The sequence below is a fragment of the Mesoplodon mirus genome, assembly GCF_964341445.2.
Source record: "Mesoplodon mirus genome assembly, chromosome: 4".
NCBI lineage: Eukaryota > Metazoa > Chordata > Mammalia > Artiodactyla > Ziphiidae > Mesoplodon > Mesoplodon mirus.
This window is the reverse complement of record NC_138979.1, coordinates 32,332,491-32,359,793: the sequence shown is the minus strand read 5'-3', so window position 1 is coordinate 32,359,793 and position 27,303 is coordinate 32,332,491. Positions and strand designations below refer to the sequence as shown.

At 53.0% G+C, this 27,303-nt stretch overlaps 1 protein-coding gene across 2 annotated transcripts; it reads left to right on the top strand.

The window, feature by feature from the left end:
- The first annotated feature begins 6,546 nt into the window (after positions 1–6,546).
- On the top strand, positions 6,547–26,418 carry CTSH (cathepsin H). 2 transcript variants are annotated; one of them, XM_082620064.1, is made up of 12 exons: positions 6,547–6,690; positions 10,244–10,275; positions 10,931–11,036; positions 12,606–12,676; positions 13,256–13,360; positions 15,923–16,009; positions 16,770–16,825; positions 18,625–18,706; positions 20,043–20,111; positions 22,652–22,758; positions 24,519–24,644; positions 25,444–26,418. In XM_082620064.1, the coding sequence occupies exons 1-12, from the start codon at positions 6,600–6,602 to the stop codon at positions 25,517–25,519; spliced, it is 1,008 nt and encodes a 335-aa protein (XP_082476190.1). In that variant the 5' UTR covers positions 6,547–6,599; the 3' UTR covers positions 25,520–26,418. The 2 variants fall into 2 exon arrangements, with proteins under 2 accessions (XP_082476190.1, XP_082476191.1); XM_082620065.1 differs by having other exon boundaries at positions 6,660–6,727.
- Positions 26,419–27,303: the final 885 nt, after the last annotated feature.

Sequence of the window (27,303 nt, the reverse complement as noted above, 5' to 3'; positions counted from 1 at the left end):
CTGGGTTGTATCAGTAGATATAATTGTAGTACTGATTTTTTATTTTTTTTATTTTTATTTTTGCGGTACTCAGACCTCTCACTGTTGTGGCCTCTCCCGTCACGGAGCACAGGCTCTGGACACGCAGGCTCAGCGGCCATGGCTCACGGGCCCAGCTGCTCCGCGGCATGTGGGATCTTCCCAGACCGGGGCACGAACCCGTGTCCCCTGCATCAGCAGGCGGACTCTCAACCACTGTGCCACCAGGGAAGCCCTGAATTATGTGTTTTAAAATGGTTAGTTGTATACTATATTGATTTCACTTCATTTGAAATTAAAAAAAAACACAGTAAAAAAAAAAAAGAAAGGGGGGCAGGGGGTTGTTCAGAGAGAGCTTCTTAGAGGCACTGTCCCAAACTGGGCCTTGAAGGGCTAGAAACCCAAGGTTTCTAGCTGAGCAAAGAGTGGGGGGGCCTGGGTGTCTCAGCTGAGGGACAGTCCGAGCGATGGCTGAGCAAGTCTGGTGAGGCGTCCAGGGAGAGACGGGACCAGGCAGGTGGCAGGTGGGAGGGGCCTGCTGGGGTCCCTGAGTGGCTGGCCGGGGAGTCACCCAGAGGTAGCACAACAGGGCTTGATGGCGAAATCAGGCATACTCCCTCTGGCCCAACCTGACTCTATTTTCATTCAGACAGTCCCTCATCAGCACTGATCACAGCGTACGCCATAATGTATGTTCAGTGTGCAATCACCACCCACACTCAGATCAAGTGACTCATGGCCCAGAGACAGTCAAGGCCCACTTCTTAGTGCCGGCAAGGAAGTCAGGTATGTCCTGCTCACACAGGACAGGGTCCTGGCAAACCGGCTGCTTGCCTTCCAGGTCTGGAGCCTCCCCACGGCCCCAACTGCTGTGCTTTCTCTTTGGTTCCCGCCAAGCCTCGTGTCCACCCACAAACCCATACACCCATTCTTGCTTCTCTCCAGCCCTCTCATGGCACCCGGAAGCCTCATCAGGAGGGGAGTACAGCACCTCCAAACATCTCTCAGCCAGGATCCGAAGCCCCTCACATATCACCTTTAAAGCCACCAGTGTTTTATCGTCTGACTCAATAAATAACAACAACGACTGCTACTGCTACCGTTTCTGCCCAGCTTGCAGCGTGTCAGGCTCTGTGTCTGAGCTCGAGCTCCTGGGTATTTTTACCTCCATTTCACAGAGGAAGGCAAGATACAGGAAACCTGATTTTCAAAATATTTAACCACCAGTATGGCATGAGTACTGACCACTCAGACTAACGGCCAAAAGGGTGCAAACTGGCTGAAAGTCAACCAGCTCTGCAGGACACTCTCCAAAATAGTAGAGGATAAAGCATAACAGTGTGTGATGCAGGTGATTAATTCAGGAGTTCAGGAAGAGGAAGTTTCTGTGGAGGCAAGAGGGACAAGGCAGGAGGAAGGGCGTGGAGGTAGGGCTGTGCCCAGGACAGGGAGCTCACCTGTGGAATGCTGAGGAGTGCAGTGGCAGTGGACGCTGCAACAGAGTAGGGATATATCATAGAAGGTCTTAAGTGAAAACAAAGGAGTGTAGGGCTTCCCTGGTGGCGCAGTGGTTGAGAATCTGCCTGCCAATGCAGGGGACACGGGTTCGAGCCCTGGTCTGGGAAGATCCCACATGCCGCGGAGCAACTGGGCCCGTGAGCCACAACTACTGAGCCTGCGCGTCTGGAGCCTGTGCTCCGCAACAAGAGAGGCCGCGATAGTGAGAGGCCCGCGCACCGCGATGAAGAGTGGCCCCCGCTTGCCACAACTAGAGAAAGCCCTCACACAGAAACGAAGACCCAACACAGCCAAAAATAAATAATAAATAAATTTAAAAAAAGGAGTGTAGACGGGGAGAATGTGTGAACAACAAGTGATTGAAGGAGGCCCTGGAGGCAGACACACTCTGGGCTCCAGCCCCTGAGTTCCTGCCTCCCGCAGATTCAAGAGTGAAGCCAGCTGAACAGGGATAAGTTTCCCGTGCACAGGAGTACAGGGGCTTACAGAAAAGTCCAGAAACTGGTGCTCCGTCATAGGGCCAGGACGAGGGTGAAAGAAATGAGACATACCCCCTCAGGTGCAACATTTAAGGGAGGGCCAAAAAACTCAGTCATGGTATTTTTATTGCATAATATTTTAATGCAATATTTTAAAATAACAAAAATTAATGTAAAAACCTATGATGAACAAAATACCACACATGAAGAAACAAAACAATGACAGGATCAAACCCTATACTTGCTCAACATAACCTTACTGTCTTCACCCCAATCCTGGCCATAATGAAACACAGCTTCTGGACTTTTCTGCAAGCCTTCACACTTTCTTGGATGTGAATACAGCACCTTCAGGGCTTAAAACCAAACCAGTGTTGGTTCCCATGTTCCCTGACTTCTTAGGGGACAAACAACGCCTTCTCATGCAGTTGGAGGACATTGTGAGGCTGACTTCTCTGACTCGGGGCAAGGGACATAACCAAGATAGCTAAACAGGATGTTTCCTCATCAACAATGGAACTAGCAAGAGGTCCAATTTCATATTACGATCCAACCGAAGTTGCTCTTTGATGCAGACTTATACACCTCCTGCATACGTTACCTTTCCCACTCTACAAACTCTCTGGTCACTCATCTCTATATCCACTGATTCATCCTTCCACCCATCCCCATCTACCCATCCATCCATCCATCCCATCCATCCTTCCACCCATCCATCCACCCACCCTCCCATCCAATCCATCCATCCACCCATCCAATCCATCCATCCACCCATCCATCCCATTCATTCATCCATCCATCCTTCCTTCTTTCCAACCAAGCATCCATTTAGTCTTTCAACCATAAAGCCATTTTCCCATATATCCATCCATCCCTACTTCCATCCATTCATCCACTTATGCATCCTTACAGACCGTCATCCACCCAAACCACTTAACCAAACCTCTGCTTACCTACTATGTAAAAATCAGCATATGGGTGTGAAAAGAGCTCCATCACCTACCAGCAGACCTACTTAACTTCTCCAAATCTAATTTCTTTATCAAGAAAGTGGCTGTGTGTATTCTCAAAGAAACTTCACAGGGCTGTTATGAGCATTAAAGAACAAAATCCCTGTAAATGGTAGTTATTGTAAATATTACATTATTGTGGCAATGATTATTATTATTACAAGATGCTAGAGGTAGAGGGCAGAAATATAATAAATCTGGTGAGGGGCCCAGTTTTCCTGCCAGGATGTTGACTCTGACAAGTGATCTGGGAAACCAGTTAAAGCCGTAGGTAATAGCTGGGGAAGAGGGGGATGACCAGCAGATTTGGCCTAAAGAAAAAGGATCAGTGGAGGTGGGGTGGGCAATAATTCCTAGAACAGTAAGAAGGAGGCACTGACTGAGGATTCCAGGAGCTGTGGTTGGCTGGATGCCTGAGCTCTGCTGATGCCTCAGGGAACTCTAGGCCTGGACAATCAGGAAGGCAGGCAGGCCTCCAGGCTCAGTTTCATTCACCTGCTTCCGTGGAACAGGTGCCCACTCTTGTGGAGAACTCTGGACTCAGTTAGCCAGCGGTTCAAACATCAGCTCTCTTACTTATTAGCTGTGGGACCACAGATGAGTTAACTTAAGTGTCTCAGTCACCTCGTCTATGTCATGGGGGAAAACATCAGTAGAATTAAGAAAGTTTATTCATGTAAAGCGCTCGGCACCGAGTCTAACACATCCCTAGAGGAGATAATGACTCCTGGGTGTGGAGGATAAGACCTGCTCTCCCCTCTTGGCCTCCCCAGACTCCAGAAGTGCAAAAATGGGGCACAGGAGCCCGAGACCAGGCCCAGCCCTCTATCACCAGAGACACCAGTCAGCCTGAGCCTTTCACCTGATGTACTGGTTTCCTATTGCTGCGGACCAGATTACTACAAACTTAAGAGGCTTAAAACAATGCAAAGTTATTACCCCACAGGTAGAGAGGTCAGAAGTCCACGTGGAGGTACTTCCCTGGCAGTCCAGCAGTTAAGACCCCCATGCTTCCACTGCAGGGGGCACAGGTTCGTCCCCTGGTCGGGGAGCTAAGATCCTGTTTGCCACGTGGTGTGCCCGGAAAAAAAAAAAAAAAGTCCGCTTGGATTTGGCTGGTTCCTGTGCTCCAGGTCTCACACAGCTGAAAGCAAGAGGCCAGCAAGGCTGCCTTCCTTTCCGGCGGATGCCGCAGGACGAATCTGCTTCCAAGCTGATTGAGGTCGTTGGCAGAATTCAGCTCCACGTGGTTGTGGGGCTGAGGTCTCCATATCCTCACTGGCTGTGGGCTGGGGTCCTTCTCAGCTTCTAGAGGCCACTCACAGTCCTTGGCTCATGACCCCCGTCAAAGCCAGCCATGGTGGGTAGAGTCCTTCTCATGGTTCAGAGAGCTCTGATCTCCCTCTGCCTCATCTCTCTGAGCCTCCCGCTTTCCTCTTCTGCTCTGAATGGCCACTGTGATTACATCAGGACCTCTCAGCGAATACAGGATAATCCCCCCAAGTCAGCTGATTTGAAGCCTAATTCCACCTGCAAAGTCCCTCCCCAGCAGTCTGTAGATTGTGTTCGATCAAATAACTGAGCGATGGAAACTAGCATTCTGCCCACCATCCTTGGCTCAGCACTCTGTGTCCAGCACCAGTCCTCAACCTCCCCTCTGTGGGAATACAGACGACCAAGACTGCAGAGAAACCCTCACAGAGGTGACGCCCGGCTGGAGCCAGCAGAGTAGATGAACTCACCAAGAAAGTGGCTGCAGGGAGCGAAGGACGGAGAGAGAGCCCAAGACTGAGCCCGTATTTGGGGTGAGTCACTATTATGGTGCCATGCTTGGGTCCAGTGTTTTACCTATAGCTAAACTGTAAAACTATGTTTAACCACTCTGGGAGGCAGGGCACCTACTCCCATTTTACAGATGAGGAAACTGAGGTCCTGTGGGGGCAAACCACTGGCTTAGGTCACATGGTGAATCTGTAGTAGGACTAGAACCAAACATTAGTCTATAACTGACCAGGCCAGTGCCTTTCACATCTCAGGCCTTCTGGAATGAACCACAAAGGAGAGTCACTGGAGACCCAGCACAGGGAACGAGTTTGGGGTCTGAGGTCTAATACTAGGGCCTTCGGTCCTGCCACTCTCCAGGTGGCTCAGATGGGCAGAAAGATGAGGTGGTTCCTGCACACCTGAAGGATAGGCCATCACAGAGGCTGGACACCTTTATCCCCAAGCCAGGGGCTTAACTTTCCAAATAGCAACCATGCAGGGTCTTTTCTCAGACATTTACCTCAAAGCACACCCAAGGGGTATCCAGACAGGGGCTGATTTATAAACTGACAAAGATCTGCTTTATCTGAAAAGATAGTGTCTGCTGGCACTGCTAACCTTCATGCAGATTCAGTGCCCACCCTGAGTGGTCACCCTGAAGCCCTGTAAGTGCCGATTCCAGAGCCATACCCAGACCTGCTAGTCAAATCCCAAGACAGAACTCCAGGAATCTGCTTCCCCAGGAGCCTCACAGGCAGAGTCGGGTGAGAACTAGGTTTCCTCCTGTCTGAGGGAGGGAGACATAAGACAGCTCACATCTGAGAGGCCAGCCCTAACAGGCTCTGACCACACCGAAATGCCTCGGGCTGCAAAAGAGCAGGGTGAGCAAGTGCAGTAGGTCAAACCTGGGTTCAGACTCCTTCTGCACGCTTACTGGGAACGTTACCACCAACTCTTGGAGCCTCAGTTTCCCCATTTGTAAAATGGCAGGTCCACAACCTGCCACTTGGCAGGGTGACGACCTAAGTGAAGAACCTGGACCCACTGGGTGCTTGACAGGTTGCTGCAGGCAGGTCTGATCATCCTCTCCTCTCCCTTGAAGCAACCCCTGTGCATGTTTCCTTCATTGGAGATGTTCATTGCTTTATTTATCTCACACCCAGACTCATAAATCATATTCTTCCTTTTTTCAGATTTGCAAAAAAGAAAAAATGGCCCTACAGCTGCTAATAGGACTTTCTCAGCAGAAAGACTTTAGACTTTCTGCGGGGGGGGGGGCGGGGGTAGGGGTGGAACAAGCTCATAGAAACAGCTATCTACTTCCTCTAGTTTAAGTTCATTCCAAGGCTCAAGGGACAACCAGGGGAATGTGATTAATGAGGGTGGGAGATGGGGGCTCTGGGGTGGGGACAGGCACCACCCTCGCCCATAGTGCCTGCCAGTCCCGACAGACCGGCAGATCTAGGACCCCGCCGGACGGAGCGGTCCAACTCTTCTCTGCCCTTCCTTGCGGAGAAGGAGAAAGGGGAGTGATGTGGCCAGGACGGGAGGTCGAAGGCGCTCCACTCCCATGAGCCTGGCGCTCCGGGCAGTCCTGCAAGGTCCCGCCGCCTCCCTCCTCCTCCCGCCGCCTCCCTCCTCCTCCCGCCTCCTGCCCCCGCCTCCCGCCTCCTCCCGCCTCCTCCCCCCGCCCTCCCACCCCCGCCCGGCCCCGCCCCTCGCGCCCTCCCGCCCCCACGAGGCGGCTTTTGGCTGCCTGCCCCGCGGCCTTCGCAGCCAGTGCGCCGGCCGGGTCGCTGCCATTGCCACGATGTGGGCCGTCCTGCCGCTGCTCTGCGCTGGAGCCTGGCTCCTGGGCCCCACCGCCTGCGGCGCCGCCGACCTGGCAGTGAGCTCCCTAGGTACGGGGACGAGCGCCCCCCGAAAGGGGCCCGGCAGGTCGGAGACTCGGGGGACCTTGGGCGGGTGGGGACTCTGGGCTCGGGAGCAGCCGGGCAGCGCATTTCCCAGGCCCGAGGCTCAAGGGCTCTGCGGGTCGGGAACCGGGTTCCAGCCAGGGTGACCTGTGTGACGGGGAGGGGGCGGGAGGAGGGGGAGGTTTGGAGGGCGGGCGTCTCGCGTGAGCCGAGGAGCGGGTGGCTAGGTGCCCAGGGTCCCCCTTGCTCGGGGCGCTGCCGAGACTCGAACGCCACAGCAGTCCGCGGCCCCTTCTGCCCTCCACTCCGCACCTGGAGACTTAGAAGACGTTGATCTGCCCCTGCCGGAGGCAAGCAGGGACTTTCCAGCCTTTCCTCGTAGCTTCGAGGGACTTGGCACATAGGGGATCCCCAGAGGCACCTTGAGAGTCTGTCTGTACAATGGGCTGGACGGGCTGTTTGGAGGAGTGACCTGCACTTAGACCAATAGCAGTTTTAGCCCCTGAAGACGGAGGGTGTTTGTTCCAAGGGCTCAGGGTGGTAAGGTCCAGCCCCAGGGCTCCCCTTTATGGCCAGGTGGGCTGTGAGTGGCCCAGCTTCATGCTGCTCTTACACCCCTTCTATTGCTGGGGGTCCAGCCACCTCCCCAGGCTGAAGACTCGCCCCTGCAGCCTCCCTCCTGCCCTGCCACTCCCCACCCTCAGCCTCTGCCCACTGCCCACAGGCTCTGACCTCAGCAGACCACCAGCCCCCTCACCCTGAGGACAAAGAATTGTAGCCAAAGAGCTGCCTGGGGATGGGACAAAGATCACTGGGGCTGAATCTTTTCGACCAGAATCTTGCCTTATTCCTCCCGACCCATTTGTCCAAGGAAGTCCCCCAGTCTTGCAGACCTGGGAGGATGCCCAGCTCCAGCTCAGTCCCAACCTAAGGAAAACCCAGCTGCCCCCAAGCCAGGGCTTTGCTTTACCCTGGCTGTGGCCTGCGTGGAGGAGGAGGGCTGGTGCTGGAAGCCGTCTTAACACCAAAGCAGGGCTTGGCAAACTTTTCCTTATGTAAGGGGCCAGATAGTAAATATTTCAGGCTTTGTGAACCACACAGGCTCTGTAGCAGCTACTTGTGTTGAAAGCAGCCATAGGCAGTGTGCAAATGAATGAGTGGGTTGTATTCCCGGAAACTTACTTATAGACACTGAAATCTGAATTCAAATGATTTTAAGGTGCTACAAAATGTCATTTTTTAAAAACCTTTTAAAAGTGTGAACACTTTTAGCTCGTGGGCCGTACAAAAACAGGCTAATGCCTGTTCTAGATACTCCCACGTGGTCCCCGAGACAGGGCGGTACATAAAGGATGTGTGCTTTCTTCCAAAAGTCACAATGGATTGAAATGGATCTATCTGAGATTGGGGTGAAGGGTCACCAGAGATCTTTCTCGCCCAAGATCATCTCTGGCTTTTTCTTCTGCTGACCTCGAGTGAATGAGAACTAATACTGGGTTTTCACACCTGCTTGTTGCTTTTGAAACCTCTGGAGGCAAGCACTGGTCAGTTGTCCTAAACTCCATCTGCCTTAAACCCTGGTCCTAAGTTGAGATCTGTCTTCCTCCGAAGCCATCAGCTGTAGCAGGGCCTTAACTAGGATTTGCAATCCTCTGAAACCCCACGCAGGGCATATATTGGGGAAATGTGCATTTCTTCTCCAAGGAAAATGGCTATCACTTGCTTTCTGGAACAGATCTGTGACCCACAAGGGGAGATCCTAAATTCCATACAACAGTGATCTTCAAACTGTGGGGTGTGGATCGGTGGGGAAACACAAAAAGTTCCAAGTGATACTGGCACAGACAGGGAATCTATTTCCAAACCCTTTACTTCCAAGAGAAGAGAGGACCTCACCGAAGTATCAGCTGCCAGGGTCCTAGAAATAATGTTGCATAATGGAGCACCATGTGATTTGGGGCGTAGGAAGGAGTGCAAGGAATTGAGTGACATTGCTCTAAAAATTGCCTTCTGTTCCCAGAAGCAATAAGCAATGAACAATCCTGTTTATTTGAGCAGAATTTCTCAGCCCTTTTAAAGGGCTGAGACAAAGACCAGAATTAATGCTAACCCATTCAAGAAAATAGGTAATATTCCCCCATGAATATATAAATCCATGGGGAGGGGGGTTGTTAGTAAAGTTTAATTTACCTCATTAAGAGATGACTTTCCAATACAAGTTTACTTTTTATGTTTAACAAATACTTTTCATAAGGTATATTTGACATGTTTTAATCAGGGTTAATAATGATGGTGATGATGATGACTTAATCCAGAATAAATTTTTATAATAGAGGTATATGGGTCACAGGAAGTAAAAGTAATTTAAATGTATACTTTCTGTTCCTGTTGTTGCATAAAAGGATGCTAGAGCGACCAAGTATAAACAGATTCTCCCTTAGGGTAAAATTCTGTGCGATGTGGATGGAGATGGGAGTTCAAGGAGAAAAAGAAACTATCTAAAACATCCAGCTCTTATAGAAGGACTTGTTCATGTTATTGATGGTGGATATCAAATCATGATGGTATCATGGATCCTTCTGGCCAGCTTTAAAAGAATGATGTAACAGTCTTATTTTTATATGTCATTCTTTACAATAAGTTGGAATACATCCTTTGCAGCTATGAAAATTTGAAGTGCAGTTTTTAGATAACTTAAAAATGTACAAGGGTGGATATAGTAGGGGTGTACAAACGACTGGCCAGCCCGTTTTTTGTAAATAAAGTTTTATTGAAACAGTCACACCCCTTCGTTTTCACACACAAGGGCAGAGTTGAGTAGTTGTAACTGACTGTAGAGATAGTGAAGTCTAAGATATTTACCATCTGTCCCTTTAACAAAATTTTGCCCACACTTGGGATATATAGGTTTTTAAATTAACTTCTTCCTGCAGTATGGCACAGAAAAATGCACAAATCATTAACTAGGCATTTTAATGAATTTTCATAATCTAAACATACTCGTGAAACCAGCACCCAGATGAAGACATCCAACATCACCAGCACCCCAGAAGCCCCCTCTGTACCCCCACTAAGGAACACCACTATCCTGACTTTTAATAGCATAGGTTAGGGGCTTCCCTGGTGGGGCAGTGGTTGAGAGTCCGTCTGCCGATGCAGGGGATGCGGGTTCGTGCCCCAGTCCGGGAAGATCCCTCATGCCACGGAGTGGCTGGGCCCGTGAGCCATGGCCGCTGAGCCTGCGTGTCCAGAGCCTGTGCTCCACAACAGGATAGGCCACGGCATTGAGAAGCCCGCGTACCGAAAAAAGAAAAATACCATAGGTTAATGGCATGTAGTTTTTCAAAATTAATTTGGAGTACAAAAGTGGTAAGAGTTTGAGTTCCTCTTCGCGTTCAGCATTAGATAACACCATTTTTGATGTGTTAAATTTAGCCCAGTTCCCTAAAATGCAAGTCAGTTCTGATGTGCCCTACTTGGCTATAGACGTTACTGCAAGACACCCAGGCCTAATTTTTTTTTTTTTTTCTTTTTGCAGAGAAGTTTCACTTTAAGTCATGGATGTTGCAGGTCAGTGTCCAACTTCTTTCTGAAGTTTTTCACTTCACTAAGTTTCCTGTTATCAAATGAAACTGTGCTGGATTTGAGATAACGAAGAGGGATTTTCCAACCCCATCTCCCTGGGTCTTTCCCAACTGGGAATCGGTCAAGCACTGGGCAAGATTCAGTTAAGTGAATTCCTTCCAGTGGTCCCCAGTGATGAAGTTGGCTAGGAGCCTTTTAAGCCTTGAGATTTGTTTCTGTATTTTGTATTCACGTCACATTGTGTGCTTGCTGCAAAATCAGTTGGAAAACACTAGTGTGCGTATTTTTGAAAAATGGTGATTTCTGCCATTAACTTGACCTAGTACCAGCTGTGGTGTCCAGAGGTGACCTGCACTTGGCAGGTCCTTCACCAGGGCCTCTTGGTCTCTTGGCTGACTCTCTGGCAGCTGCATGGGCTTCATTCTGGCCACAGGTCCCCAGAGGCAGCGGGGGGTTGCTTTGCAACTTCCCGACTTTCACCACAGAGACCCAGGGCAGTGTCCTGCCTGTGATACAGATTTGGCCTGAGAATCATGGCAGAAAGAAAACCTCCAATCTTCCTCTTAGAAAACAAAACTGTCTCCCTCTGGGTGAGCTGCATCCTGTTTCTGTGACTTATTGCTGATGTGTTTTGTTTCAGCACCAAAAGGAATACAGCTTGGAGGAGTACCACCACAGGCTGCAGGCGTTTGTCAGCAACTGGAGGAAGATCAATGCCCACAACGCCGGGAACCACACATTCAAAAGTACCGTGGGGACACCTTTCCTCCGAGCTTCTCGCCCATGGCAGGAGGGAGCATCTCAGATCTGGAAGGAAATCAATGAGTGGTGCCACTGATTAAAGGGCCCACTAGGGGCTTGGGGTGGACGGAGCAGCAAACCAGGCTCTGAAGCTGGGCTTGGCTGACCTCAGATTCTGGCTCCGCCATTATTCTCTGAGATTCAAGGGGTTGTAGCTTTAGGACGATGCTGGTACCCCTGGGTGGTTGTGAAGTTTACGGGAGGTGTACAGAAGCCCTGCCCTGTTCCTGCCATCTGCGGGTCCAGCCCAGATGCTAAGCCCCTGGATTGCTGTCAGGGCAGCCTCTTTAGAGACATGCCCTGGACTCATGAGCAGCCTCTTAGGACATCTGCCTTCCCTCCGGGTTAGTTTCACTAGAAACACACACAGAGTGCGTGTATACCGAGGGCTCAGAAATGACGGCAGTGTCAGCTAAGTTGGTATTGTGGGCAAAAGCATGAGGTGGAAGGAAACCTGGGCTTGAATCTCACTTCTGCCCAGTATTGACTGTGTGACCCCGCTCTGAAGTTTTACTTGACTGTAAAGTAGAGAGGATAACGCTCCCCTCACGGGTTAGGAAGACTGAAGGAGGTGGCAGGTGGGCAGGCACTTGGCGCAGGTGTGCTGGTTCTGTACCCTGCTGTTCACCAGACTCACTGATGGGGTATCTAAAAATATGGGTGCCCAGGCCGCACCCCAGAGCCATTACGTCTGCATCTCCAGGGTGCAGCCCAGACATTTGTACTGTTGAAAAGCTCCCCCACGGGACTTCCCTGGTGGCCCAGTGGGTAAGACTCTGTGCTCCCAGTGCAGGGGACCCGGGTTCAATCCCTAGTCAGGGAACTAGATCCCGCATGCATGCCACAACTAAGAGTCCTCATGCTGCAACTAAAAGATCTCACATGCCGCAGCAAAGATCCCGTGGGCCACAGCTAAGACGTGGCACAGACTAAATAAATAAATAAATATTACAAAAAAACAAAATGAAAGAAAAAGAAAGAGAAGGCAAGCTCCCCAGGGAATTCTGAAGCAAAGTGAGTTTGACCTTAGTATATTGAATTACAGTTGACCCTTGAACAATGCGGGGTTAGAGGCACCGACCCTCTGCACAGCTGAGAATCTGAGTATAAGTTATAGTCTGCCCTCCACATACACGGTTTCTCTGTACACCCAGTTCCTCTGTCTCCACAGTTCTGCATCCAAGGATCCAACCAACCTGGGATCACGCTGCACTGCAGTATTTACTATTGAAAAAAATCTGTGTGTGGGTGGGTCTGCCCAGTTCAAACCGTGCGGGTCAAGGGTCAACTGTAAAATCAACTGTACTTCAATAAAAAATAAATTAAAAAAAATTTTTTTGAAAGGGTCAACTGTACATGACATTTAAAAATTTAAAGGAGCCAAGTTGCAGGGGGCTGTAAATTGGACACACATGAACGTGGGGTTTCATTATTTTTTCTCTTTATTAGTGACTTACTGAGCTCCTCTTTTTTGTTGTATTTTTTTGTTTATGGTTTTTCCTTCTCTTTTTCAGTGGGACTGAACCTGTTTTCAGACATGAGCTTTGCTGAATTAAAACACAAGTATCTTTGGTCAGAGCCTCAGGTGGGTGTTACTCATTGTGACCAAATCTGAGTCTTTTCGCTCAAACCTTTGGAATCAGCTCATAGCCTGCTCTGCTTCCAGAGTGGTTCGGCCCCTCCCCAGCTGCAGCTGGGGGGCCCCCAGGTTCTTGGGGGATCCAGACATGTCAGCTCTCAGCAGTTCGTCAGTCCATGCTCATGGCCTCATGCAGACCCCAAACTTAGAGTTGCTGGAGAAAATACAGTTGCCCCTTAAAACTGAAGTTCGGATAAGCAACAAATAATATTTTAGCGTAGGTATATCCTAAATATTGCACAGGACAGACACTACAGACTTATTCATCATTTATCTGAAATTCAAATTTAACTGGGTGAACTGTATTTTTATTTGCTAAATCCGCCTACCCTGTCCTAACTACCCCCAATCTGGGCTCCCAGAAGGACCTGCCATTTAGCATTTGGAACCGATGGGTGGAGATGGGATGGTCTGACAGCTACAGTCTTTCTTATTCTCTCTTGGTGATTCCACTTTAATTACATACTTTTCCATCATAACGGTTTCTCTTCTTCCCCCTGAAAAAAATGTAATTCGTTGTTTCAGAATTGCTCAGCCACCAAAGGTAACTACCTTCGGGGTACTGGTCCCTACCCACCCTCCATGGACTGGCGGAAGAAAGGAAATTTTGTCTCACCAGTGAAAAATCAGGTATGCCTGACAATCCCCACCTTTCCCCTGCCCCACACCAAATAGCCACATTTTCAGGCAGTATGCCAGGAAGAAAAACTCAAAAGAATCCCCAAACACAGAGAGTATATCCCCAACTCTATTTTTTTTCTCATCATCTCTCTAGCTGCCTTCCTCTGAAAGGCTGGGATGTCATTGTTTTTATGGATGGCTCTGGGGGATAAAAGCATATTTCTTCACTGGGCTGAAGTTTACCCATCCCCCGTGTTCCACCCCACTGTCTAAAGTTCCCCGTTGGCCCTAGGTCTCTTCTACAGTCACCCAAAACACCACGTTCTGTGTGCCCTTCAGTAACTGCACACCGGGACCCTGTTCCTACTGCCCACACATCTTTTCTTCCCCGTCCTCCATACGCTGCACAAGGCACCAGGGCCCAGCCCCTCCCTGGCTGGCTGCTTTCCCATAAGGGAGCTGCAGGAGGTTAGTGAACAGAATGGAACCCAGCATTTCAGACGTGCTCTCAGGAGCACCCCCTGCAGGGCACAGCATGTCTGGCAAGGGGAGTGGCGGCGTCTTCCCCGCACTCACAGAGGTGAGGACCGGGCCGCTGGCTGGAGGGTCCCAGCACATTGCTCAGTCCTGGAGAGTCTGGACCCACCCCCTGCTGTCCCCTGGAAGTGACAGTGCAGTGGCCTTCTTCAGGAAGATGCCGACCTCTCGATCCCAGGAAATAACAGGTGAAGGTTTCCCTCCTGGAAGCACCTTGCTTTCCACTGAAACTCTTCATGAGAAACATTTTCTCCCTTTCCTTAAAGCCACATGGCACAGCTCCAAATCCTCCCAGGCTCACTGGGTTCCCAGAACCTGCCTAGTGATCTAGACGTTTAAACCAGCACCCGGAAGCCAAAACAAGTCTCCCCTCCCAGCAGTCGGAGGGGTAGAATGAAGTCGGCCCTCTGCCCCAAGCCCCAAAGGCAGCTTTTAGACCATCTGAGAATTCCATGACCGTTCAAAGCAACAAGCGTTAAATGTGGAAGCCCGAAACCTGCTCACCCTTTGGGCAGGTGAGAAGGGGAAGTCTGCCAAGAACGTTCTGGGTCCTTGTGTTAACTGACCCTCGGGCAGGACGGAGCCCCGGGGCGGAGGGACCAGAACAAGGCGATTACCCTCATGGGTGTGTGTGGTCTCTCACTGTAGACACCACGCGGTTACACATACGGTGACCGGATCTGACATTAGCTCAGCAGCCTTGAGGGTTTCTCACTTTACAGAGGAGGAAGCGCTGAAGGTACAAGGCAAGCAGACGACAGAGGGCCCTTCCATCCAGGTCTCTGCTCAAGGCCAGTGCTGGCCACTCGGCCCTGCCCTGCCTCCTGCAGTGGTGGCCAAGCCCAGCCTCTGACCAGCCAGAGACGCTCTGACCAGGCCCTCCCTCCCAGCCGAGGGAAGGCTTTGAGAGGAAGAACTGGGGCCCGGGGTAGGGTGAAGGCTCTTTCCAGGGAGACAAGCAGTGAGGACTCAACAAGGACAGTGAGGAAGGGAATCTTAGGAGACGTTTCAGAAGGAAAATACAGAAGACTGAACCAGCAAGGGGCAGAAAAGAGACCAAGCTGCGGCTGAGAGAAAAACAAACAGCAGCTGATATTACGGAGCCGGTGGGGTAACTGCACGACCGGCAGGATCTCATCTGCCCCTCTGACAAACAGCCCTGTGAGGCAAGCACGGCTGTTCCCATGTTACAAATGATGAGACCGAGGGTCAGAGCGGGCAGCAGCTCGCCCAGGCCGGACGGTGGGTGTGGGGCAGAGCTATGATTTGAACCAGGCTGGCAGGCTCCAGCGCCCGACGCTGAGCCCTCGGGAGGCGCCGGGAGGAAGGTGGCCGGGCAGCAGCAGTGACCGTGGCAGAGGACGGGGAGATGGACGGATGGGGCAGGACATGCAGAGTCTGAGGGGTTTGGGGCGTATACGGGTGGGATCATCTGGGAGACAGGGTGTCTGGGCCTGGGTGGGGGTCAGGGCTGAGCGTTTGGGGAGTTGTCAGTTTAACAGTTGGGACTGTGGGTGAGATTGGAGGTGGAAAGGTGAGAGAGAAGGTTCTAGAAACAGGACTCTGGCAAGTCCTTCTGTTGGAAGACAGTGGGAAGAAGAGGAGCCCGCATAAGATTCAGAAGTAGAGGGACCTCCCTGGCGGTCGAGTGGTTGAGACTCTGCGCTTCCACTGCCGGGGCACGGGTTCCATCCCTGGTCGGGGAGCTAAGATCCCGAATGCCAAAAAAAGATGCCGAAGAACAGAAGAGCACAGAATGGGGTCGGGAGGGAGGGCTCTGGTCAGGTAGGCTGGTGGGGATTGGTAGCGAGGGGCCAGGGTTGGGAGTGCACGGGCGCTCGTCAGCGGTGGCTGCTGCTGCTTCCCCTGTGCGAGCCTCGGCCTCCTCATCTGCAACATGGGGAGAAGGATGCCGGCCTCGCGGGCCTCATGAGGGTCAGGGTGGACAGTGTGGGCCAGGGCTTTGTCAGCTGAAGTCACGGGAGCCCAAGGGGTCCTGGTCCCTGACCTCCCTCCCCTCCCCTTGGCCTCTAGGGCAGCTGCGGCAGTTGCTGGACCTTCTCCACCACCGGGGCCCTGGAGTCTGCTGTCGCCATAGCAACTGGGAGGCTGCCCTCTTTGGTGAGCGGATCAGCCACGGTGCTGGGGGAGGGATGCGGGAGAGGGGTTACAGCTTCGCTCCAAGGCCTGTTTCAGAGGGCCAGGCCTGGGCCGTCAGGCTTCTTTGTGGCTTTAGCTGACAGTGCCATTTCAGTTGGACTTCAGGTGTCCCAGCCTCACGGACATGCAGCGTGCAGACCTCAGCTGACACTTCAGAAGGAATGAGGCTTGTTGAGAAGGTGGCCCAAGGGCTCATCCCTGGGTGGGTCGGGGTGTTCCTCGGTGTGGCCACCTGAGGCCTTCCGAGAGCAGAGGCTGCCTGGGAGGCAGTCCTGTAGGAGCTGTGCCCCCTCTCCAGCTGGTTACCTTCAGGCAGGGAAGAGCGAGCGGGGACCCCTGAGCCCCCGGAGCGAGGGGTGACTGCCCAGCCGCTGCCTCCTGTGTGGGGAAGAGGGACCGGCAAGGCTGGTGAGGGCCACCAGGAACCGGCTTGAGGGAAGGCCTGTCCCCTCCCCCTCCCATCTGCCGCCACGGGACCCCAGGAGCCGCACGTATGTGCACACGTCCAGGGCCCCCCGCGCCCTCTCACCTGCCTGCTTGGCTGCCAGGCCGTCGCTGAGCTTCTCCCCAACAGGGAACGGCTTCTGGGGAGACAGCCCTTGCCCTCCAGAAGCTTACCATCTGGTGCCCTTGGGCCCGGGCGGGCAGGGCCACAGGCATGGGCTCGGGAGGCCCCGCGCTGGAGGCGCTCAGCTCACAGGGTGTGCGTTCCTCTCTCCAGGCCGAGCAGCAGCTGGTGGACTGCGCCCAGAACTTCAACAATCACGGCTGCCAAGGGTATGGCCCTGACCGGGGGAGGGGGGCCCAAAGCCCCTGCTCATTTCCCGGGGTCACTTCTGTCGGGCCTCGTACGGGCCGGGCACTGCCACAGCCTCTGCCCTCGGTGGGAGCAAAATCGGCCCTGCTTGTGGAGGGGGAAGGTCACCTCACACGCCCAAGGTCCCTCAGCTGGAACGGCCAGAGCTGTAATGCAAGCCCAGGCCTGGCTGGTTCCAAGATCCGTCCTCGTTCCCTGGTGTCACCCGGATTTCACCCCACAGCACGTTTGGCCTCACCGGCCACCAAGGCCTCTGGGCGAGTGGCCAAAAGAATTAATAGAATGAGAAGCACATCATCCTCCAAAACCAAGATCCACACACAGGTGTCTGGTTGGCCTTTCCACAAGTTCTCTAAAGCTCTAGCCACCCCAGCTTGGCAGGCCGCGTGGAGGAGCTTTCCTGTAGATGTGGTGCAGGGTTCAGGCATAAAGGCAGCGTCTCTGCTGGGCCTGCTTTCCTGGCTCTTTTTTTTTTTTTTTTTTGATTTATTTTTTTGGCCATACCACGTGGCTTGCGGGATCTTAGTGCCCCGACCAGGGATCAAACCCGAGTCCACAGCAGTGAAAGCACCGAGTCTTAACCACTGGACCGCCAGGGAATTCCTCTGGCCCACAGGTTCTTAGGGATTTACCCACGTTTCTCCGTGTCTCCAGCCCTCGTCTCCTCCTCACGTGCTCTGAGACCTTTCCTCGGGATGAGTGGCTTTCCCAGAACATACGTGTGTAAAGCCAGGCCCTCGTGGTCCCCTAGGGCACGCTGCCAGCCTCGCCTACCTGCGGCCCATCCCTCTCCCCGGCGAGTCCTGGGAAGGCCTGGTGCTCCACCTGCTCTGACAGAGCCAACACGAGGGCCTCCACGCTCGGGCTGCGTCTGGGGGTCAGGGGTGAAGCCACGGCCTAGTTGCTGATCCACCATCATATCATGGTTAGCCTCATGGCTTTTTGGTCTCTTTCCTCTTTGCAACTTATAAACACCACCCATCACAAGTCTGAAAGGGCATCCTGGGGCCCCACCATTTTTCCGAGGGATCTGTTTGCTTTGGTTTACTTCATTTTTTCGTTCATTCAGCAAGTACGACAGCACCTGCCCTGTATGTAGGCACGAGGGATACAGCAGCTGATGTTCTAGCTGTGCCGCAGGTGGGGTGGTGACAGATGCTCTGGACAAAAACCAGAAGGGACAGGAGGTTGATGGGGAGCTGTGGCTGGATAGCTGTTGAGTCTTCTTTACTCCAGGAGGCAACACTAGGTAGAAGAAGATCCACCTTTGGAATCAGATCCTGGCTGTAGCTTTAGGGCCCTGGGCAAGTTGTTCAGCCTTTCTGAGCTTCAAGAAATAACAGCAGCTACCTCCCAGGGTTCTGAGGGGTTGGAGAGTCATGTTTGCAGAGCGCCTGCCCAGGCGGGGCCCAGTGGGCACGGTGGTGGCAATGACAGTCAGCTGGGAAGATCCTGTCGGGTCCTGTTCCTGACCGAGCAAGGGGCCTGGCTTCCAGAGGTCTCTGTCCCACGGAAGCACGTGTGGCTGGACCTTGGACCCTCCTTGATGGCCTCTTCTGAGTCTTTTGAGCTGTATCCTGAGGCCGGGCAAACAGCGTGGTATTGCTAGCCCCTCGGAGACTTCTCTGCCCCTGGGACATGCCCCAACCACGGCCTCCCAGCCCTGCCAGGGCAAACGTTTGGCAAGCTCCAGCCCCTGCAGGCCCCACCTCCATCGGGGCCAGTCTCCGGTGGGCACAGCTGTGTATGCTTCTTGCAGGGGTCTCCCCAGCCAGGCCTTCGAGTACATCCGGTACAACAAGGGCATCATGGGTGAAGACACCTACCCCTACAAGGGCCAGGTAACTCTGGGCAGCCTGGGCTCCGTCTTCTCGATCTGCAGTGCTCCCCATCTCCGTTCTTGTCCCAGCCTCGGAACACATCTCTTCCCCTGCACCCCCCTGGAGGACTCCCCACTTCCACCTGGATTCTCAGAATTGTCTCTTGCAGCTCACTTTCTCCCCTCCTCTGCTTGCCCAAGCCCCAGCTGTCAGCCAGCCGGGGGCCTCTTACCGCCCTGTGTGTGGCAGCACTGTCAGGCTGCCCCGCCCTGCCGTGAGTGCACCGGACGCCATCTGTTGGCTTCTTCCCTCCCCGTTCGTGCGGACAGCACTCCTGGGCCCACACCCACTTTGTCCAGGGCCTCCCCTGCCATCACCTCAACCCTGCCTGTGCACGGATGGGCACCTCGACTGTCCCACAAACCCGGGATTCCTCCTGTATCTCCCCTCTCAGCGACGGGAGGACCACCCTTCCCTAAAATGTCTTGGCGGCCAGTGGTCCGTTCTGGGGGCGGCCCCCTGACCCAGACCTCGCCTCAGTCGGCCTTCTGACCATCCTAGACCTTCTCGCAGCTGCCCCTTTGGTCCGTCCTGTGTCCCTGCCTGCGCTCGGACCTCGGCTTCCCTTCACCCTAGATCTCTGTGGGTGCCCTCTCCTTGGGCCCCCCCACCCAGGGGCCGCCAGAGTGGCCTCTGAGACTCAGCTCTGACCACACCCTGCCTTGTTCAGAACTCTTCAAAGGCTCCTCAGGGCCTGCAAGAGAAACTCGACTCTTCCCGCCTGCCTTTCGAGTCCTGCCCTCCCCCACCTCACGCAGATCTGTCTTCCCAGTCTTGGCTTTTACCTCACTCTCCCCTTCATAAGCCTTCTGCTCCCACCCACCCACTTGCTGGTTCCTAAACGTCAGGTCCTGCCTTCTTGTCATCCTGACCGTCTCTCCCGCCTCAGAAGGGCTTGATCTTCCCTCCGTGTGTCCTGTGCACCTGCCTCTTGTAGGTGAAGTTCCTTGGGCTGAGACTGGCCCGCCCTTCCCCTGCTGTGCAGGCTCTTACTTGGCTTCATTTCTCAGCAAGCTTCCTTGGACTGGGCCAGGCCCCTTCCTCGTGCTCCCAGCAGGTGCCATGCGAGCCCACCCCTGCCAAAGCCAGCACAGGACCATTCCCTCCCACTAGACTGTGAGGTCCTTGAGGGCAAGGAGGCCTCTAATTCTCTCATAAGTGACCTCATCACCCAGGCCCTGGGACCTGTAGCTTTTGCTTTATAAATGTTATCAAATTGCATAGAGGAGGCCTGAAGTCTCAGCCCGGGGCCGAGCATCCCTAACCTGTATTCCATGACCTTTGCCACCCTGAACAGGATGGGGACTGCAAGTTCCAGCCCAGTAAGGCCATTGCTTTTGTCAAGGATGTAGCCAACATCACAATGGTGAGTACCGATCCTTCTCTCGGAGAGGGAATGTGTTCTGATCTGGAGGCCAGTCTCCACTGCCGTCAGATGGCCAATGGGCACTGCAGGGCAGCCTTTCCGAGCAGCACATCACTTTGATTCAAAAGTTTTGATTATCCTTGAATCTCAAGCACCATGACGGGCGCAGGGTGGAAGACAGAAGGGAAAGAGCAAGAGACTGGCGGTCGGGTGCTCTGGTTCTGACCTGGGTCTGTACAACTCTTCCGTCTTGTGTTTCAGTTTTCTTGTCTGTAAAATGCAAGCAGTAATCCCCATCCTACCAAAGAGGATGTGAGGATGTGTGTGATATCAGGTATGTGTGTGCGAGACTGAAGGTGAACGCACAGAGTATGAATGTGCGTCAGTCAGGATAAACCAGGTTATGCTGCAGGAACAGCTCCAAAATCTGGATGGCTTAAAACAATCAGATTTTATGTCTCATTCATGTGACATGTCTCTTGGTTTAAGCAAGGCTCTTCTCTGTGTCATTGGCTTCACTCCAGGACCCAGGCGGAAGGAAAGAGAGTGGTAAATTATGCACTGGCTCTTAAAGCCAAAACAAGTTACACAGCCACACCTAACCTCAAGTGGATGGGGAAGTCCATACTTCAGTACAGTACAAACCATACTCTGTTTGTCCGAGAGGGAGCCGGAATAAGTGTGAACAGCCCTCGTGACTCCACTGTTTGCATGTTTGCAAGCATGGGCGAACATGCATAAAGAGTGAAAGAATATTTCCACGGGTGTTTGTAGGTGTGACGTGTGCTGATGAGAGCAGGAGGCTGAGGGTGTGTGCCCACAAATGTGTGCGTAAGTCACAAACGTGATGTCTGTGTAATGACAGTAGCTACCATTTAATTAAAGCATGTGCCATGTAGTCAGCAACAGTAATGAAATTTATGGAGTGCTGACAGGAGCTATACCAACCACTTATGTATTATCAAGACAACCCTAGGAGATAAATGTCATTATCACCTTCATTTTATAGGTGAAGAAAGGTTCAGAGTGGTTAAGTAACATGCCCAAGGCCACAAAGCTAGAAGTGGAAGCTGGATTTGAACGGAGACCATGTCATTCCAAAATCTACACCCTGTATTTGGGATGTTTCTGACTATGGTAGATTTATCTTCAAACAAGAGCCAGTTTCTCTTAGATACACTCACCAAGGGCTGACCCACTCTGGCCCATTCGTATCCCATTAGGCAGTGAACCGGGACCTCAAAGGTATCCCTTTTGCCTGGTGCCCATGGCACCTGCAGGGCCCTAAGAGCAGGCCAGCACTGGCGTCCGGCCCTCCTTGGCAGGGCCGAGGCATGGCCACAGGAACGGCTGGCCCCACAACATGCTCCCCCTCTTGGTGAGCAGGCCTCCGTGCCTTCCTGGTCTCATCTGCCCTGACCTGTCTGCGCTCACAAGGCCTTTTCTGAGCACAGGGAAGGAAGCCGCTTGCTTACCAGGCAGCCATTTTGCTCTTTGCAGCTGGGTCACTGCCTGCCCCTCCAGGGAGGTAGGACGGAGGAAGGGCTGGTGCCCCAGCCCCTCCAGCCTGACCCTCCCTCAGCAGAGCCCTGGCCTCAGCTCACCCTCATTTCAACTCCCTAAGTCTCCAGCCAGGGGAATGGCCTCCTTAGCTCACGCTAACCCAGTAGGTCCCAGCAGGGATGCTTTAAGAAATCCTGCTGCATGGGACCCACCCTGGAGATGCTGATGTAATCGTCTGGGGCGCAGCCTGGGCACTGAGATTTTTGTAAAGCTCCCCCGGTGATTGCAACTGCTGCTCTCGCCCAGTCTCCGCAGCTCTGTTCCAAAGCCGCAGCCTCCAGGAAGCCTCTGACTTCCTCACGCCACCTTCCCCATTGGACGGGGATGCATGCTCCTCGGGCACACACACACATTCCTACCACCGTCTGAGCCTTATCTGCTCATCGACTTCTAACCCCCGAGTTCTACCAAAAAAAGCTCCTTAGACTGGCGTTGTGGGTGCAGGGGGTCCTGCGGGTGGGAGTGGGGGAGTCACACCCATCTCTGGAGCCCCTGGAGCCCCTGGTCCATGGGAGGGCCTTGGCATGTGGCTGTGAGTGAGTGAGCGAATGAGTCCACGCTGCACCCTGGGCCTGACCCGGAAGGGTGCAGGATTCCCTCAGAGCAGAGCAGGGAGGGGGAGAGAGATGAGCGCATGGTCCAGCCCAGCAAAGCCAAGGGAGGTCACAGGGGAGCCAGGGTTTGGGAGGAGGGGCCCACAAGCCAAATAAAAAACCCCAAGGATCCCGGCCATTCAGGCGCAAGAGGGCAAGGGCCCCCACACCAGCCCCCAGTACCCAGGGCTTGGCTCTGCTGTAAGGAGGGGCGGCTCCCCCTTGGCGGCAGGTTTTTGGTCTAAACAGACTTCTCTTCCCTCCTCAGAACCATCGCTTTGAGCCTCTGTCCCCTACTTCGGGGCAAAGGGCCGTATCTTCACAAGTGGGGTGGGGAGGTGGGAGAGGCCACGTGTGTCCACCTGTCGGCCCCTCTGTCCACAGAACGACGAGGAGGCGATGGTGGAGGCGGTGGCCCTGTACAACCCTGTGAGCTTTGCCTTCGAGGTGACTGATGACTTTCTGATGTACAAAAAGGGTGTCTACTCCAGGTGAGCCGGGGAGGGGCTGGGTGGGCGTTTCGCACCTTCCGCCAGTGCATCAGCCTGCAGCCCTGAGGGTCAGGATCCACGGTCCCCAAGTGGGAGGAGGAGAGGCAGTCACATGGCTGGTCAGGGCTGGGGTCCCGGCCCCCATTTGAGTCCAGAGCTCACCCTTCCTCAGCAGAAGAGCTGCCTCGTGATGAAAACCTGTGTTCAGAAATTTGAAGATGTGAAATAGGAAATAGCTGCTTTCAGACGCCAGAATCCCGTGCTGAAGCCTCCACCGCAGGGTTTTTCAGGAAGCCCGAGTTCTCTAACACTGGTGTCGTCTCACCCAGGCCTCTTGCCTGTTTTGCAATGTGAGTTCGGCCACACTTCCGGTAGCGTCTCCTTCATGGCCTCTTGTCATCTGGCCATTCCTAAGTGCAGGTGTTCTCCAGGGCTTTCTCCTCAGCCCACTGCCCTCTTCTCACACACTCCTTGAACTCCACGGCCAGCTGTTTGCTGAGAAATTCCAAGTCTCCATCCGCCAGCCTGGTCTCTGCCGGGCGTTAGATGCACAGGTCTAAGGGTCTTGCCACCGCATCAAGCTGGATGGCCCGGATGGCCCGTGGAAACCTCAGATCCTGCGTGTTTCCGTCCCTCACCAGACGCTGCCCCATTAACACTGCTCAGAAGCGTGCTCTCCGCTCCCTCCCCATGTCTCTGCCCACCCTTGCCTCTTTCCTGCTCTGTCCTTGTGCCCTCACCGCTGGTCCATCCTCCACTCGGAGCCAGAGTCAGCCTTCTGGAACACCCTTCTTGCCACACCAACTTCTCCATCCTCCAGCATCTCCCCACCGTCCCGTGTCTTAACTCGGCCGGGGGAACCCTCGTGATCTGGTCCTTCTTTCTCCAAGCTCATGTCCCGTCAAAGCCACCCGCGTCCTCCCTGTTCCACCCTGTGCCCCTGCCCCACCCCTTTCCCACCTGGTTGGATCCCCTCTCTCGGGCTCCTGTCAGCCCCCCAGCCGTCACAGCCCTCGGTCCACTGTATAGAAGTAGCCTCTCTGCCATCCTCCCTGCCGAAGGAGGCATCCTAAATCCAGAAGCAGAGTTTTGCACGCTGCTGGTCTCTCGCACCTCGTCCCCGGGCCTGGCACGTACCAATAACTCAGTTACACGTCGTCTCAGTGATCACACGACCACTGCAGTTTGTCCTCTTGAAATTTTCAGAATTTCCTCATGAGAACTAGTTCACTAGCTAAAATGAGAGAAACCTATGTAATTGTCCCAAATACAAGGTAATCTTAAAATTACATACAGTGGCAACAAAGCAATGCCACGTGAAACTCCAGCCGGACACTGTTGCCCTCAGAAGGTACAGCAGGAGGGCTGCTCGCTCCTTGTTTTGAAAGAGGCATCGGAAAGCGCCAGGTGTCAGAGCTGGGCCGGCACCACGCTAAATCGTGCTCCTTTGGGTGAGAAGAACCCAAGGGGCTGAAGAGAATACTTCTCTTGCCCTGTGACTAAACGAGAGTTAATTCACCACCTTAAATGCCTCCCAGTCTCCGCTTTGCGAAACCTTGCTCTAATTCACTTGTTGGATGTGATCGAATCACCTTTTTTTTTCTTTGGCTGTGCTGCACGGCAGGCCGGATCTTAGTTCCCCGACCAGGGATCCAACCCACATCCCCTGCAGTGGAAGCGCAGAGTCCTAACCCCTGGACCGCCACGGAAGTTCCACATATTTTCCATATTTTCAAGCCTCTTTCATTTTCATTTTCCAGTACTTCCTGTCATAAAACTCCAGATAAAGTAAACCATGCAGTCCTGGCTGTTGGGTATGGAGAAGAAAATGGGATACCCTATTGGATCGTGAAGAACTCTTGGGGTCCCCAGTGGGGAATGAAGGGGTAAGCAGCTTCCAGGTCCCGTGTGATGGGAGGGGGCGTGATTGCTCAGGTCTGGAGGCCCTCGAAGTGTGCGGGGGCGGGGGGGTCTCCTCCACCTCAAATGTGGCTTCCAAGAAGGGGCTGCTAAACAGAGCCTTTAGCCCAGGCCAGGGAGAGGGGAGCATGAGGATGTAACCCTCACACCTCCAAGAACCCTCCAGCAGCCCCTCTCCCATCCTGGACCCCAGATTTTGATGACTCTGTGTCCAGAACAGGAGTCCATTTGGCTCAGGAGGTTCTATGACCACCACTAGGAAACAGTTCACAACACAAGGGCCCTGCTGGGACTAAGCCAGCGTCTGGAAGGGCCTGTGGGTGAGAAATCCAAGCACCAAGTTTACCCGATGGCTGACAGCCCCTCCTTCTAGAATGGGGCTGGAATCAGGTGGCCTGGGTACATAACCTTGACGGGACTTTGTCCCTGTCTCTTCTCTGACTCTGTGTCCTCATCTGAAAAGGGGGTTTTCATCTGTTACCCGAGGGGTCCCAGTGGTGATTAAATAACTACATGAGGGCCTAGGCAGTGCTAAGAACGGGGCCCTCAGGAAACTCTGGGACAAGTGAGATATGGTTCAGGGGGCAGCCAGGTCGAGGGAAGAAGTTACTCATAGGTCAGAGATTTCCTGGTGGTCAGATAAACCCAGTACTGCTGTTTTGTGAGTAAATTCCGAGGGCCTAATCCCTAGAGTCAGACCTTGGTTCTGGAAGGGCCTGTGGAGAGGAAGCTGCCAGCCAGGCCTCAGCCCCTCCCTCTGTGCAGGTACTTCCTCATGGAGCGCGGGAAGAACATGTGCGGCCTGGCAGCCTGCGCCTCCTACCCCATCCCCCTGGTGTGAGCGGGGCGGCGGCAGCAGCAGCAGCGACTGGTTGGTGGATGGAGGGAGGACCGGGCAGCCTGGGGCCTAAAACCCTGCCCCGGAGGAAGTGAGCGGTGGGAGACCCCCCAGGGCCCCGAGCCTGGAAACCCAAAGAAAACCACGAGGAAGAATTCCATGGAGCAACAAGCCCATGCACGTCTTCTGACACAGAGGTCACCATGTGCCTTAAGCATGGTTTTTAACTGACTCAGCACCACATGGACAAAGAATGTTCTTTCTTCCCAGAAGGGCTGCTTTTCCCATTTGGAGGAAGCTCCACTGACAGTCTTTTCTGTGGTCTTTATTGAATAAACCTTCAGTGAGCACCTCCCCGAGTCAGGCTGTGCGCTGGGGCCTGGGCCTGCCTCCGGGCCCTGGACTCCTAAGAGGGAGGCACCAAGGGGTGGCCGGCTCTCTGGCTGGGAGGACGGCGTGAGTGCTGGCGCCACTGTCTCCCAGAGGTGGGACCCGGGAGGAAGAACAGGTTTCATTTGAGATCTTGACTGTTCGTCCCCGCATGGGGAAGAAGGAGCTAGTGTGCCAGGCCCTGGCAGAGCCAGGATTCAAACCCACAATACCGGCCCGGAAGCCTGTCCTTCTCCACGGGGCCTCCCCCGTCCCAGCTTCCTGCTCCTACTGCCCTGCCCCTCCGCCCGGGACTGCCCCCATCTCTTCCTCCCCTTATGCTCCCGCCACCTCCACCATCCCTTCTCTTGAGAAAATGGGGTCTCCAACCAGAGGGTGGCCGTGGAGTCTCTGCTGCTTCCCGATGCCTCTGGGCTCCAGGGAGTAGGGTCTGTGGCACGAGTTGGTGCTGTTTGTCCTACAGTTCACAGATGTACCTAATAAAATCTTTCATGTCATTTGGGCCTCCTGGAGAGCTAATGGCTTAAGACTTGTTATTTTCATGACAAGCCCTATTTAGAGAATGCAAGTGTAGTTTAATGTTACAAAAGTCTAGTAACATAAGACACCACAACGATAAGTCAAGACAAAAACTTAATAAACTTAACAGTAATCGGATGAAATTCAATCTATTTTATTCTAGTTAATCTACTCTACATTTTTAAAAAACACTAACATGAAATGAAAGCATAATTCCTTAATACAATAAAGATCCCCAAACCCAGGGCAGTGGTATAAAAGGAGTTCCATTAAAGGCAGACATGGAACGAAGAGGCCCAAGATCAGTACAGTTGCTTAACATTAATCTGGAAGGTCTGGCTGCTGTGATAAGGAATAAACCACATTAACATGTGCAGACAGTATACTAATGTGGCTAAAAACATTCAAGAGGATATACATTAAAACTCAGAACTAATGAAAGGAGTTCAGAGAGTGGCTGCTTACCAGATACAGATACAAAAACATCAAAATCCTTCGACAAAACTCAGAAGAAAACTGTTTTACACTGCAGCAACAAGACTGGTAGCCAGGAATAACCACACACACAGACACAAAAGTCCTACACGAAGCAAATGATGACATCACTAACAACTGTAAAGGAAGACTTGAATAAACTGAGCAGCAGACCGTATTCTTGAATTGGAAAGACTAACATAAAGAAAGTGATTCCAGCCCAAAATAAAAATACAGGTTTGGTACATTGCCATCTAAAATCCCAATATAATTTTTTGATACTTTCTATTTACCTGGGGGAGAAAAAGCCCAAGATGGATTTTATAACCGAGTAATGAAAATGGATTTTTTCACATATCAAAATGTATAAAATGTCAACACTTAGAAGAGTGTATCAGTTAAGA